The sequence below is a fragment of the Eulemur rufifrons genome, chromosome 7 (genome assembly GCF_041146395.1).
Source record: "Eulemur rufifrons isolate Redbay chromosome 7, OSU_ERuf_1, whole genome shotgun sequence".
In the NCBI taxonomy this organism is placed as follows: Eukaryota; Metazoa; Chordata; class Mammalia; order Primates; family Lemuridae; genus Eulemur; species Eulemur rufifrons.
The window spans coordinates 99,410,934-99,426,543 of NC_090989.1; the positions used below are offsets into that span (position 1 = coordinate 99,410,934).

At 34.2% G+C, this 15,610-nt stretch overlaps 1 protein-coding gene across 1 annotated transcript in view; it reads left to right on the forward strand.

Annotated features, from left to right (window-relative positions):
- The window catches only part of IFT80 (intraflagellar transport 80), a 107,608-nt gene that overhangs the window by 78,212 nt on the left and 13,786 nt on the right, over positions 1–15,610 (forward strand). The window contains exons 12-17 of the mRNA XM_069472997.1: positions 4,430–4,494; positions 7,949–8,084; positions 8,495–8,642; positions 9,870–10,041; positions 11,296–11,385; positions 11,494–11,666. Of these exons, the coding sequence (XP_069329098.1) occupies positions 4,430–4,494; positions 7,949–8,084; positions 8,495–8,642; positions 9,870–10,041; positions 11,296–11,385; positions 11,494–11,666 (784 nt within the window). The remainder of the gene's footprint in view (positions 1–4,429; positions 4,495–7,948; positions 8,085–8,494; positions 8,643–9,869; positions 10,042–11,295; positions 11,386–11,493; positions 11,667–15,610) is intronic.

The window sequence follows — 15,610 nt, forward strand, 5'->3', positions numbered from 1 at the left end:
AAACTCCTGGGCTTAAGCGATCCCACTGCCTCAGCCTCCCGAGTAGCTGGGACTACAGGTATGTGCCACCATGCCCGGCTAATTTTTTCTATATATATTTTAGTTGGCCAGATAATTTCTTTCTATTTTTTTAGTAGAGATGGGGGTCTCGTTCTTGCTCAGGCTGGTCTCGAACTCCTGACCTTGAGCGATCCACCCGCCTCGGCCTCCCAGAGTGCTAGGATTACAGGCGTGAGCCACTGCACCCGGCCATCAATTTTTTCAAGTTTTTGATCTTTTTAAATATTCCATTTCTCAATTTGGTAACATATTAAATATTGTACTTCATTGTACTAGTTATTTTGTTTACATATTATAATTTAAAATTAATATTTTAAGTTAATGAAGTGAAAAAAGGTATGAATTACTTAAATTCTCTAGTGAAAAATCTAGGCCACATTAGTATTTATAAATAAGTATGTCAGGTGTTTTGGAATTTCATAGTACAATGAAACCATTTTATTAAGAAATTGCTGTATCACAGATTCATTTATCCAGCAAATAATATTGAGTGCTTACTGTGTGCCAAGTACTTTACTAGAAGTTGAGGATACAATGGTAAACAAGACAGACAATCTAGCTAATAAAAATAAATAATCAAATGTATAATAAATTGTCAGGTGATGATGCATGCTATGAAGAAAACTAATGCAGGATGAAGGAATAGAGAGTTATGAAGATGGGGTGGGGGAATGACTATTAAACAAGCAAGTGCAAGGATTCTGAGGTAGGAACGACTGGCATGTTAAAGGAACTGCCAGAACGCCATGTGACTAGGACAGCATGAGCTAGGCAGAGAGTGATAGGTGAGGAGGACAGAGAGAGAGGCAGGAAGACCATGTAAAGACTTGGCTGTGGTAAGGATGTGGGTATGTGGGAAAGAGTGGGGGCAAGCATATTATCCTAGGTTTTTCTCCTGGATAAATGAGATGGAAGACAGGGAAGGAGGATATTTGGAGAGGATCTGCAAACCCAGAGTTTGATTTTGGTTGTGGTATGTTTAAGTGCTTTTCAGACATCCAAGCAGGGATGAGAGTAAACAACAAGATAAACGAGTCCAGGACTCAGGAGAGGGGTTAGGCCTAGAGATATAAATTTGGAAGTCATTGGCATACTGCTAGTGCTTAAAGCCATGGCACTGAATGAAATCACTTGGAAAGTGAGTGTAAACAGAGAAGGGGACCAAAGACTGAGCACATTAGTATTTAAAGATGTGTAGGAGAAGCCAGTGAGATAAGAGGACAACCAAGAGAATGAGTGATCCTTGAAGCCTAGTAAAAAAATACTAAATAGTAAATAATTGTTTCTCTCTGTTAGTACACATTGTGAAACATTGTACATTACTGTTAAGCAAAAAATCTGACTTGAGTGTTAATTTTGTTAGTTCACACCATGTAAGACCTAATTCAGGAGCTAGAAAAGTGTCCTACTTTTTAATTTTCAGTACTTTGAAATAGTATCACATCTCATACTAGTAGGAAATATCACTCTCATAAATAGAGCTATTTATTCTATGTCTTCATGCCTTAGGTCTTCTCTGAGAGAGGACATTTGGTAATTGTTTTATTTTTAAAGGACTTCCTTCTAGGCTAAAAAATAGGGAAAGAGAATGAAATAAAATAGTATCCAGATAGCAGACAGAATCAAGATGACTGTGTAATTGCTGATAGTAATGATTTGAAAGTCAGAATTTTTTCTTCATAAACTTAAGATTGAAAATCCCAGTGATCACTATAAGTTGTATATACTTTTCTTATTCAATACCACATATTTTATTTTATTTTTATTTTTTCAATTTATTTATTTTGAGACAGGATCTCTCTTTGTTGCCTTGGTTAGAGTATAGTGGTGTCATATTAACTCACTGCAACCTCAAACTCCTGGCCTCAAGTGATCCTCCTGCCTCGGCCTCCCAAAGTGCAATACCACATATTTTAGATAGAAGCTTTAATAAAGTATAGTCTTGTACCATAAAACATTTCAGTAAATAATAGACTGCATATATGATAGTGGTCCCATAATATTATAACAGAGTTGAAAAATTCCTATGGCTTAGTGACATCGTAGCAGTCAGTCATAATGTTGTAGTGCAATGCATTACCTTTTCTATGTTTAGGTATATTTAAACACACAAATACATTGTGTTACAGTTGTCTACGATATTCCTACGTAACACCCTGTACAGGTTTGTAGCCTAGAAGCAATAGGCTACACCATATAGCCTAGATGTTTAGTAAAGTATACCATCTAAGTTTGTGTAAATATGCTCTATGATCACACAGTGACAAATTGCCTAATGACACATTTCTCAGAACATATCCCCACTGTTAAGCAAAGCATAACTATATGTATGTTTCCAACTGAATATACCTTATTATGAATTTTCTGTAGTTAATTCATATCTAGAACATATTTCATTATTTTTAATCCTTGGATAATTTATAGAATTTTAGAGCAAGAAAGAATTATGAGCAATAATTCAGACTAGCCATTTCTTGGCCCATCTTTTACTTTCATTTCAGCTATTATAGAGAGCAATAACCAAGGAATTGTATATTTCTCTTTATTTTGTGTTTTCATATGCATTTAGTGAGTCAGTTCCGCTGGAGTTGTATTCATTATCTCTAATTTCCATGGGTAACTTCTACTTCCAATAACTGATTGCAACATAGCTGCCATTTCATACCATAGGTGACTCTGTGGCCACTAAGGACTCAAAAGTTCTTCATCCCCTGCCCTTTCAATCCTTTCCCTTCTCAAACCATATTTCATTGAATCAGGGTCATTCTAATGAACCCCATGTTTACTTTTACCAACTATTCCATTTTCATTTCAACTGGGTATACTGTATTCATTTCTGACACTACCTGGAATTAGCACAGACCCCAAAGCTTAAGGGCAAAGTTTTCCACAAGACTGTCCTCTCCTCAGATGCCAGCTGTGAGTCTCAGAGGGCCCCCAGGCCACCTTCTTTTCTGACCAACTGGCTACAAATTTGGGAATTCCCATGACCCCCTCAAGTTTGATAATTTGATAAAATGACTCACAGAACTCAGGAAAGCTATACTTATTATTACAGTTTTATTATAAAGGATACACATAGTTTGAGGCCTGGGAAGGAACACAGAGCTTCTGTGCCTTCTCCTCTCTGGACATCAGTGTGTCCCTCCAACACATCAGTGTGTTCACCAACCAGGAAGCTCCACTGAGCTTTGGCATCCAGAGTTTTTATGGCATTTTATTACATAGGCATGATTGATTAGATCATTGGCCACACGATTGAACTCAATCTCAAGCCTGATTCCCATCTACAAAGGTCAGGGACCTGAAAGGTCCAACCCTCTAATCACAGGCTTGGTCTTTCTATGATCATCTCCTATCCTGAAGCTATCTGGGGGCCCAAGAGTCTCCTCATTAGCATAATAAAGATACACCCATCACTCAGGAAATTCTAAGTGTTTTTGAAGCTGCCTGCCAGGAACCCAGTACAAAGACCAGACAAACTATTTATTATATTACAGTAGTATATTAACAACAGAAAGCTGAACAGCACATAACATAACACATTGCCTGGCATTATAGTAGGCACTCGACACATTTTTCCTTTGTGGAATATGATTGTCTATTGTTGGGGTTCAGAAACTGATACTCTAAAATATGATGCTTTCACATGTCAAACTGAAGAAGAAGCCTCCAGGTCTCTCTGTCTCACCACTCACCTCCACTGTCTCTCAATCCTGTTTCTCCCAAAGAACAGGATGAAGTTGTTCTCTGAAGTTCCCTTATCTGCCTAAAGTTTGGACCCACCAAACAACAAAACAATTATCTCTGGTCCTTTCCCTGAATTTTCATTAACCGAACTTACATTGCAGGAAGAAAGACTTGAAGTCTGTCAACACACCTGGACAGACTTTTGTCACAAACTATTGTCTGCTCTTCAGGCCCAGCAGACTTTGTCCCAGGCCATTACATGTCCTCTGTGCACATTAAAAAATTTGTATGCCTTTTTTCCTATTAATCTGCCTTTTGTCAATTGACTTTCAGCAAACCTTCAGAGGGCAATTGGTCTAAATCAAAGTTATCAGAATTATAAAATTACATCCATATTTGGACTTAACCATTGTTGAGCCATGGAGCATGATGCCATACCATTAATAACAATTTTAATTAGGGAATTTATTTTAGGAAGAAGTGTTTAGTTCTGCTGTTTTCATAAGAAATGTGACTCCATTAATAAATAGGAATTTGATGCTGCTGGTCTTCAGTGCTGATAGATAATCTATAGTCCAGAGAGTTAAATAATTTCTCATGAGGATTATGATAATTCACTGAAATTTACCAATAAAAATTCTAATTTAGCATATTAATTAATGTTTTCCTTTTTTTCAAGTAATCTTCCTCTTTGAGGCATCAACTGGAAAACCATTAGGTGATGGGAAGCTTCTTTCTCATAAGGTAATGGACATTAACTACTTCTAATGTAAATAGCCACTATTTATTCACTTCCTTTTTAAAACTGGTGTTTTCGTTTTAAGGAGGAAGTCATAGAAATTAATTTTATATTTAACATCAGTGTGCATTCTACATAGAGTATTTTGCCTAAAATATGTCACAAAGACTAAACACTGGTACAGTGTAACAGGAAGCTATGGATGCAAATAAATTAGATAAAAGGATCTGACTTATACCTCTGTTGACTAAGCTCTTCACTGCTTTTCAGTGACATTTTATTTCGATTAGGTTTACCACCTATCAGTAAATAAAAATGTGTTTATGTTTCTAGACATCTTGCAATTTTTCTCATTGACTTGGCCTTAGCCATCATTTTCTTTAGGTTTTAGGAGTATAGTTAAACTGAAAAAAATTATTCTCTGTAGAAGCACAGAAAGACCCTGAATTGTGAATTGATTATTGGTTTCTAATTTTTAGCCTTAAAATAAATAAAGGAGCACATTGTATTGAGTCATTCTTCTAAATTAGTGATATGTTAGAGTCTAAAGATGCTTTTAATTTATTGCTTAATATAATACTTCTAGTAAAGTATTACTCTACATTGTATTTCTTCTTTTTGTAATTATTAGTATTAAATTTGAATAACAAATACATTCATATGGTTCAGAAATAAAAAACATTAAAAAGTATACAGTAAAAAAATCTTCCTCACCTATAACTTGTCAATATAGTTCCTCTCTACCAAATAAGTAACCACTCTTCTTAATGTCTTATAAATTCTTCAGAGTTTTTTAGTGTATGTACAAACAAATCTGATGCATGTTCTTTTCCTCTTCTTTTACAAAAATGTAACATGCAGCTCTGCACCTTGCTTTTTTCATACAACATTTTATTTCTGGCAATCTTTCCATAGCTGTACATAAAGTGCTTTCCCAACCCTTTTTCCCTTCACCGTATAGTATAACATTTTATAAATGTATCAGAATTTATTTAATCTTTGCCCAGATGGTGAACATTTAAGTTGTTGCTTGTCTTTGCTATTATAATATTGCTAAGATGAATTACCTTGCATATACATCTTCTTGCACATGTGCTAATATAACTGTGGGATTAATTCTTGAAGTGTTGTTGCTGGGTCAAAGGATATGAGCATTTGTGATTTTAATAAGTATTTTCAAGTTATCTTCCAAAGAGATTGTATCAGTCTACCTTACCACTAATAATATATGAGGTGCCTGTTTCCCTACAACCTCTCCATTATAGTCATTTTAAATCATGACTATGTAAGCAGAATTTTTCCTCTTTAGTATGATTGTGCATATAAAAAGGAGTGAATTTCTCAGCTTTTCAAGATGCAGTCAGTCATTTCTTAGTAGGATTGAAATGAGTGATTTAAAAAGGTTAAATAAACATTTATTTTAATGTAATAACTCTAGAATACTTTTCCTAACTGTAAGAATTTCCAAAGGGTAGGAAATTTACAATTTCCTAATTATGTGAATGGAAGTGACTTATTCCATATCTCACACTTCACTCAATTACACAGTACATTTTTATACAATATAAAGAATATATATAATACCAAGGATTTAAAAATTTTACATTCTATAGAAGAATAGAAAAATCACCTTCTATGTCTAGAAACAATCTATTTTATTTGTATTTGAAGAAACTAAGACCCAAGACCTTCCCAAATAATAACAGAGCCCAAACTAGGACTCAAGTCTATTATTTATTTATTTATTTATTTATTTTGGAGATAAGGTATTGCTCTGTCACCCAGGCTGGAGTGCATTGGCATGATCATAACTCACTGCAACCTCCAATGTCTACAGGCTCAGGCAACCCTCCCGCCTCAGCCTCCTGAGTAGCGGAGGCTACAGATGCATGCTACTGTGCCCAGATAATTTTTTTATATTTTATAGAGACAGGGTCTCTGTGTTGCTCAGGCTGGTCTCAAACTCCTGGCTTCAAGCATTCCTCCCATTTCAGCCTCCCAAAGTTCTGGGATTACAGGTGTGAGCCACTGTGCCCAGTCCAAGTTTTGTATTATTAAATGAATATTAATTAATTTAGGGCAAGGGAGAAGTTTCTAATAAATACAAAACTGTTTTTGTATCCTTCTACAAAGAGTGACCGAGGAGGAATAAATCAGAAGTGGAGATAATAGAACTGGACAAGAGGAAAATGGGGAAGCCCTGCTGAAGGGGGAAACCCCACTTCCCTTATGTAACTAGGCATTATTTTCATTATTGTCTGCCTTTGATTTTGAATGTCTTAGAGAGGAAAATCGTATCTGTTTTACAGATATGAGTGTTTAAAAAAAAATACTAGGTTTTGATATGGTGATGATGAGCAATTCTTTATGTTAAAGATTAGTTTCTCTGAAAGGTTTCCATTTTCAAAATACCTGGAGTCATATTTCATGCATACCATGATATACATGGAACAAAAATTTTTTTCTTCCTTGAAATATATATTTTAAGGAAGTATTCCAGAGAAGAGCTAAATTTTTAAAAATGTATTATGAATTGGTATATGACTGATTCATCAATTTGGATAAAGGCATATGTGTGTTTTATTTTAAAAGGTGTTCTTTATGGTACACTTAGATAAAACGCCTTGATGTGATCATTATTCTTATTGAATTCACAATTCCTAGCAAAGTCTTCAGACATAGAAGGCAGTAAATAAACCCCTCTTGAATTGAATTGAAATGAATCCATATGAAACCATTTCCTAGTTATAAGAAAATTCATCTTACTAACTAGAGTATAATAGAAAGCAGTGATCTTGGAGTCAGAAGTCTGGATTGTAAGTTTTAGATATGCTTGCTACAAGCTTTTTCTGAGCAGATCACTTAATGACTATGGATCTCAGTCTTCTGATTTGCAAAGTAAGTATACTAATGCCTAAATCACAAGTTTGTTTCCTATTTCACAGGAAATGAATATTGAAAATATCTGTAAAATTTAAGGCTCTGAACACGATATATTTCCACATATTTTAAGAATTTGTTTTTACAAATCTTTAAAATGTAGGTGTTAGGCAATCTATTTAGAATAAATTTTAGTATGAGGAACTTATTAATCAAAATAGACCTCTCGTGTGATACTCAGACTTGCCTCACCCTTTTACCCTGTCTATTAAAGATAGAGCACGAGGATAGATGGGAATGTTTCTCAGCTTACAGAGTATCAAAATATACATTATTTTATTGTATTTCAAGGAGTTTCTTTCCCTTAGATTTCAGGCAAAGTATCTATACTTTAGTGCAGCTTTTGAATTATTAGTATGTTGGCAGTTTAAAATTGTTTAGCAGGGACATTTATCATTATAAGTAGGTGAATGATATTGATTGATATTGGAAAAAAATATTATAATTAAATAATTTAAGTGATCTTATGTCAAGCACTAAAACTAACCCAGAATTTACATTTTTTTTTTTTAATTTTAGAATGAAATCTTGGAAATTGCTCTGGATCAAAAAGGACTTACCAATGATAGAAAAGTTGCTTTCATTGATAAAAATAGAGATCTCTATATCACCTCAGTGAAACGATTTGGGAAGGAAGAACAAATTATCAAACTCGGTAAAATAATTTTGACACATTTTACATTTTAATTATTGTCAATTTTCTTAGAATCTGCTCTTTCATATATTAAATAGTTTACTTGCTTGAAGAAATCTGTGAAAATGCTTTGGTTTCACAACATTTCTTAGCTACTTAATTCCACTTTAATAGCAAGTCTTTAGCTGCTGCAGCTAAGTTGGCATTGAAAGAAAGACTGGCAAATTAAAATATAATGGTTTGAGGTAGAGCATTCAAATATTTCCAAAAATTCTTATGTGAATTTTTGCATGTGTTTCACCACTATGCAATGCGGAAATAAAGTCACACCTATGAGAAAATAGATAGGATCTTGTCAACTGCTTTTAAAGTATATTTTTTAAACTTTTATATTGAATCTAATAGCACATTAACATTCTTTTTAAATTAAGGAACAATGGTGCATACTTTGGCATGGAGTGATACATGCAATATCCTTTGTGGACTTCAAGATACTCGATTTACAGTGTGGTATTACCCCAATACGGTTTATGTAGACAGAGACATTTTGCCTAAAACATTATATGAAAGGGATGCAAGGTAACATTTTACTGCATATAATTTTGTACTGTGGTAAATAAAACTCTTAATATAGTGTCATGTTTTTGCCTTTGTTTTCAATCCTCTAAGGTATCTTTCACTTTAATCAGATGCAACTAAATAAATTGTTCAGCTAAAGCTAGCTTAATGAGAATTAAGTGAGGAAATCCATTGCAAGTATGTATAAAATGTGAACTCTTTATTTGTCCTTTATATGAATATAGTTTTCAAGCTTAGTGTGTAACATTAGCTCAGGTTGTTTTTTCAGTGAGATTGAGTGATTTTAATATAGGCACTCTTAAGATTTTTCAGGATGTACAACCCTGTGATAATGATTCAACTCTTTACTCTGTCACAGATTATCATTGGCTTTGAGACTTTCAAGAATGTATACGTCTCTAGAATTGAGTTTTCTGGTTGATATTAAAAGTAGAAAAAAAACTAAGGTTACTAAATTTTTTTTTTAATTTGTATGCTTCAGTAAACCAGGCACACTTATAATATGTTCCTAAACTCTCCTAAAAAGAAATTGCCAGATCTCTTACACTTAAGAAAATATTAGTAGGAATACAAAAACTCTAAACCTGAGCTTAGCTTTCAAATCTGGTTTGAATTCGTTTTCGATATTCAAGTTCACAACCTTAGCAGAACTATAGAGGCATCAAAATAAAGCAGCTTATTTTATTTTATTTTTTTATTTCTTTTATTTCTTTTTTTTATTAACTCAGAATCAGTTAATATAAAGCAGCTTATTTTAAAAAGTATTTAAAGTAATGAAAAGGAGTTAGTATATTTAAAGTTTACTTCTTTTTTATTATGACAAATTAATCTTGGAATTCAGCTTAATTTTTTTCCCTTTCCTGTGCCCTCATCTTAATTTTTATCAGTTTACTCTTTAATACTTTTAAAAGCTAAAGCTGTTATTTAATCATTTTCATGATTTATCTTAAGGCTCAGGGGAAAAAGGTTACTTCAAATGCTTTTAGGAATTGTTCCCAAGTATGTAATAATTTTTGCCAACTGTATATTTTTCTTCAAGTGTATATTAGCAAGTTAGAATCACGTTTATTTGAATATATACATTCTCTATGGAGTTAACTTTTTGGGGGGTACATACTTTAGAGATTGGAGACTATATATGTCAGGAATCCACTCCCCAAATTTAATATATATGAAAAATTTTGCTCAGAACATAACTTTAAATTGCATTTTGCTTTTTATCAATAGTGAATTTAGTAAAAATCCCCATATTGTGAGTTTTGCTGGAAACCAGATAACCATAAGAAGAGCTGATGGCTCCCTGGTTCACATAAGCATATCACCATATCCTGCTATTCTCCATGAGTATGTAAGCAGTTCAAAGTGGGAAGATGCTATAAGACTTTGTCGCTTTGTTAAGGTAAGTTACATTTCACTTTCATAGTTGTGTATAGTGTATTAGTTTACTTTTGTGAAAGATGAGTAATGACAATAGCTAAGGGCTGCAAAAATTGTGAATAGGACCATGTCTTTTGTAAGTGAAGATATGGGCAATATAGATGGATACATGTTGCCATGTGAGTTATTCTCTGAAGAAGCTATGATTTAGACCAGTAGTTTCTCCATACTAGTATATAAAAATCTTCCAATAAACTTTTTTGAAAGTCAGGTTCCCAAGTTCTACCCCCACAGAGATTCTAATTCATTAAGTCTGGGTTGAGGCCTGGATGTAATTTTTAAGTTGCTCGGATAATTCTTTTGTACAGCTAAGGTTAATCTCTGCTTTAGATCAGCCTTTCCCAACTTGGTTGAATCTAGTATTTCCAAACATATTTGACCATAGACCTCTTTTACTGAACATCCGTTATCCCTCAGAATACACATTTGTGAAATGGCTTTTTGATGCTTTTTCTTACAATAAGTTATGTGTGGCGATTTGCCATAATAACATTATCTCAGAACCTCTGGTTCTCTGTAAATTACATTATTTGACACCTTGTCAAAAAGACTGGAAGGTTTATAACCCTGAGTTATTTTAAATTCAGAAATAGATTCTTTTTTTTTAATTTTTTTTATTTTTTTTAATTTTATTTTATCTTGTTATGGGGGATACAGAATTGCAGGTTACATATGTTGCTCCTGTACCGCCTTTCCCCCCAAGTCAGAGCTCCAGGCGTGTCTGTTCCCCAGGTCGTGCACATTGCACCCATCATGAGGTATATATCCCTCCCTTCCCCACCCACCCTTCCCAAGTCAGCACCTACAAGTGTTACCACTCCCCAAACGGTGCGCAATGCACTCATTGTGTAGGCATACCCCCATCCCCTCCCCCACCCCCCACCTCAGTCTGATATCCAATTGGTGTCGTTCCCAGATGTGTATTTAGGTGAGGATCAGGGAAACCAATCAGAAATAGATTCTTGATAACTAGAAATAAAAATTTTCAGAAAATTTTTTCCAAAAAGAAGTTCACTATGTATTATTAATGTATTTTAATAAAATGGCCACAATGGAATTTTCACATTATTAATTTATTAAATTATTAGTTTTTTCAGTATCATGCTTATTTTTTACTTTTTTAATTAAAATGTAATTTTATTGTATTTAAATCAATGTTTATTTTAAGACAATTTAGCCATGTAGTTGAGATAATTGTTCTTATATTTCACTCTAGGAGCAAACCTTGTGGGCTTGCCTGGCTGCTATGGCAGTTGCTAATCGAGATATGACAACTGCGGAAATAGCCTATGCAGCAATTGGTGAAGTAAGTAAATAATGTTTACCTATATGTACAGGTGGTTTTTTTTTTTTTAACCATAATTTGTTATATTTCTATTATTATCCACTGTTATATTTTTCTTTTCTTTTTTAGATTGATAAGGTTCAATACATCAATTCTATAAAAGATCTTCCATCTAAAGAATCAAAAATGGCCCACATACTAATGTTTAGTGGGAACATACAGGAAGCTGAAATAGTGCTTCTTCAGGCTGGCCTTGTTTATCAAGCAATCCAGATCAATATTAATCTGTACAACTGGGAAAGGTAATAAAAATGCTTTTTATCAACTCCAAAATCTGGTTGACCTTAATGTATTCTTCCATCTATCACTTAGTAAATTACATTTTCCACTGTACTTAATAGTTTCCTAACACCACAGAAGAATTAATTCATATTTATATTTGTGAGTAGTTTGCAATTAAAGATTTATGCCTTCTCTGAACTTGTGACTGATTAGAAGTTGGGTCTGAAGAAGAAAAGAGAATCTAGGATGTCTCTCAAATTTCTGGTTTCAGTTACTGGAGAGATGGTGGTACCGTTAGCAGATTTGGTAGGGAAGATAGTGAGTGGCATTTTGGCCAAGTTGAATTTGTGAAGAGATATGTGAGAATAATTGATTAAATGGACTTGGAGCTCACGAGAAAGATTTGAGCTGGAGATGAAGATTTAGGAGTCATTAATAAATGAACAGTAGTTGAAGCCAGAGAATTGGATGCAATTGCCTGGGGAATATGTGGAGTAAAAGGACATCACCTACATTTATGGGATGTATGGAAGAAGAGAAAGACACCAGAGGTTATCCCATAAAGCAGTCAGACAGGCAGAGAAAGGAAAGAGCCAAGAGAGATTTGTGGTGCTAAGGAAGAAAGAGAAAAGCATTTATAATAATGAGTGGTCAGCAGCAACCATCACCCTTACATTAGGCTTTGGGACAGATTGCTTTTTGAGACACAGTGGCATGCTGCTCTTCTCCATGACATACTGGGTTCCTCCTATTCATTCTGTCAGGTGTATGTCTCTCAGTGAATACTAATAAAATTATAGTGCTTATATATTCCTAAAGTTACTATGTTATGAAATTGGCATACTTTTCTGGGTTCAAAATTTCTTTCATGATCTTTGTTTCTCTCTGGACTCAAAAACAATCCGTATATCAGTCAACTGCAAGGCCCTTTACTTAAAACTCCCTTAGATTAGAACTTTTGTAGATATTGTACTTCTATCTTTCCCTTGAATAGAAGTAACAAAAATGACAGATGATTAAGTTTGTGATTGACTACTACAGTCTCTTTATAATTTATGCATAATGATCAATTCATATAATTATTCAGCCACTCTGTTTCTGTCCTTTAAGCAAATTCATTGTCATTGTTTAACTGTACAAAAGATCATGAAAGATGGCTTTTGTTCTACAAAAATGAATAGGCCATTGTCCTTGTCCTCAATTTATTCATAATTGATAAAGTTTGAGATAACTAGTTTGGAAAGAGAGTGTGAATAATATTTTTAAAAATCTGTATTAAATAACTGATAGAAAATTTTATATACCATTACCAAGCTGACAGAGTTCTATGAGAAATGAAGAAAAATAGCGTCCATAACATTCTTTCAACCAATGTTTCTGAACATTGTACAATTTAACAAAAAAAAAACTTTTTTTTAGAAACAGGGTCTTGCTCTGTCACCCAGGCTGAAATACAGTGGCACCACCATAGCTCACTGTAACCTTGAACTCCTGGGCTCAAGTGATCCTCCTACCTTACCCTCCCAAGTAGCAAGGACTATAGTTGCAAACCAGCACTCCAGGCTAATTTTTTATTTAAAAAATTTTTTTTGTAGAGACAGGGTCTTGCTATGTTGCCCAGGTTGATCTCGAGCTCCTGGCCTCTAGTGATCTGCCAGCCTGCCAAAGTGCTGGGATTGCAGGTGTGAGCCACTATACCCAGCCCCTCCAAATTTTTTAATGATCCTTATTTTAAAGAATATACAACCTCATTAGGAATTCCCTTTTAATTGTCATTAATAATAGTAAATCCCTCACTTATTGAGTGCTCATGATGTGCCAGGAATTAATTGTGCTAAACACTTTCTATATATTGTTTCATTAGGTTATCTCTACAACTCTAGGAGATTAGTTATTATCATCCCCATTTTACAAATGAGGAAATTGAGGCTTACTTATAAGTAAGTGGAAAATCTAGGACTTAAACTCTAGTCTTCTAATATCAAAAATATCAAAGAGGAGCTAAATTTATCACCAACCAATTAAATAGGTACTGCTAGTTACCATTGCTTATGTTGTTTTATTGGATTGCTGTTTATCTCTTTAATTATTTGTCTTTGCAGAGATTTATGTCATTTTTCTCCTTTTAGATTATATACTTCTTGAAGAAAAGAAACAATTTATATTGTTTATATATAGTATATATTTAATATTCATGTTCTTAATCTCTATGCAATACTCTTAATCACTTTGAAGCACTCCTCCTCTTCAAATATTTATTGGGTGTAGATATATGCACCCAATAGGTATCATAGCAGGAAGATGAGGAAATTTGCCTCTGATGGCCCATAATATAACCCTCTGAACATTTCTTGTACCTCCTTGACCTAAGGGAAATTTACCTCTTGCCAAAGAACACTGCTTCTGCAGCAGTCCTCTCAAATAGAATCAATTTATTCTAACTCTACATTCCTTAGGATCTGGATGTGAATGGAGTTGGTGTCCTTTTTGCCTCCTTCTTTACTTTCTTATCTTAAAAAATCTGTCATCCTTTGAGGCTTATGTCATGTAGCTATACCTATTCTTCTCTGCTGAGGCTTCAAACTTTCCCTACTATCCCTGTATCTTGTTCGCTGCACACTCCCTTTTTCCCACTTCCTATTCTCAGTAGGTGACCCTACTGTAGGATTGTTAGATATCGGGGAGAGAGAAAACAAGAGAGGCAAAGAAGATGTAAATCAGAAAGAGAATGCATCCTGGGCATTCATTCCTCCTATCTACCTGGCATCTCCTTTTCTTGTGCTTCTTGCTTTTATCTATCTATACACTTCTAAGTCTACCTGACAAAATGATAAAGCTCCAGGACCATTGTTCGAGGATTCTGATTACTGTTTATACACTTAACACTCCCATATACGTATCTCTCATCTAGCCCCCTGTTCTGCCATATTTCCTTTCTCAGAATCCAATTATCCAACTGTATACTCAACATTTCCATTGGATATCTCATGTTTGAGTTCAAATTTATATTTATTACCTAATAAACCTGGCCCTCTTCCAGTATGGTCTGTCTCTTACTGTCCTTTCAGTTGCACAAAGCTGGAAATTAAGGAGCTATTTTGACATTTTCCTCACCTTCTTCCCTCCCTATTATCAACCATTTCCCTCCTTAATACCTCAGATACTCTCCACTCATCCACTTCACTATCAGCACCCCTTATCTAAATTGATCCACATTTTTCTGTTTAATGTCATTACTGATCTCCCTACACATATTTTATCCCTTTCCTACCAAATTCTTCACGTTGCAGTCATAGTGATCTTTTCACAATGGAAATCTAATCATGTCATTCTTGACCTTTGACCTGCTTGAATGAAACGTAGTTTCTATTGCTGTCACCATAAATATCAAGATTGGATAAGAAATGACCTCAAATCAGCAAAAGTAATTAAGAGTTCCTAAGAAACTCTTAAGATACTTATGTATTGTCTTCATTTCTAAATTCTACAGATAATTCTGAAACCATTTGGAATAATTTGTTCCAATTGCACATTCATTTATTCAGCAGATGTTTATTGAGTGTCTACCATATTACACATACAGTCATCCCTCAGTATCCTTGAGGGGTATGGGGATTAGTTCCAGGACCCGAGAGGGATACCAAAATCTGGGATATTCAGGTCTGTTATATAAAATGATGTCGTATTTAGATATAACCCACACACATCCTCCCATATACTTTAAATCATCTCTAGATTACTTATAATACCTAATACAATGTAAATGCTTTATAAATAGTTATTATACCGTATTGTTTAGGGAATAATGACAAGATAAAAACATCTGTACCTGATCAGTACAGATGCAACTGTCCATTTTTTTTCAAATACAGTATTTCTGATCCAAGATTGGTTGAACCCAAGGATGAAGAACCAAGGGTACAGAGGGATGACTGTATTTAGATAGTACATGGAGATCTGCTTT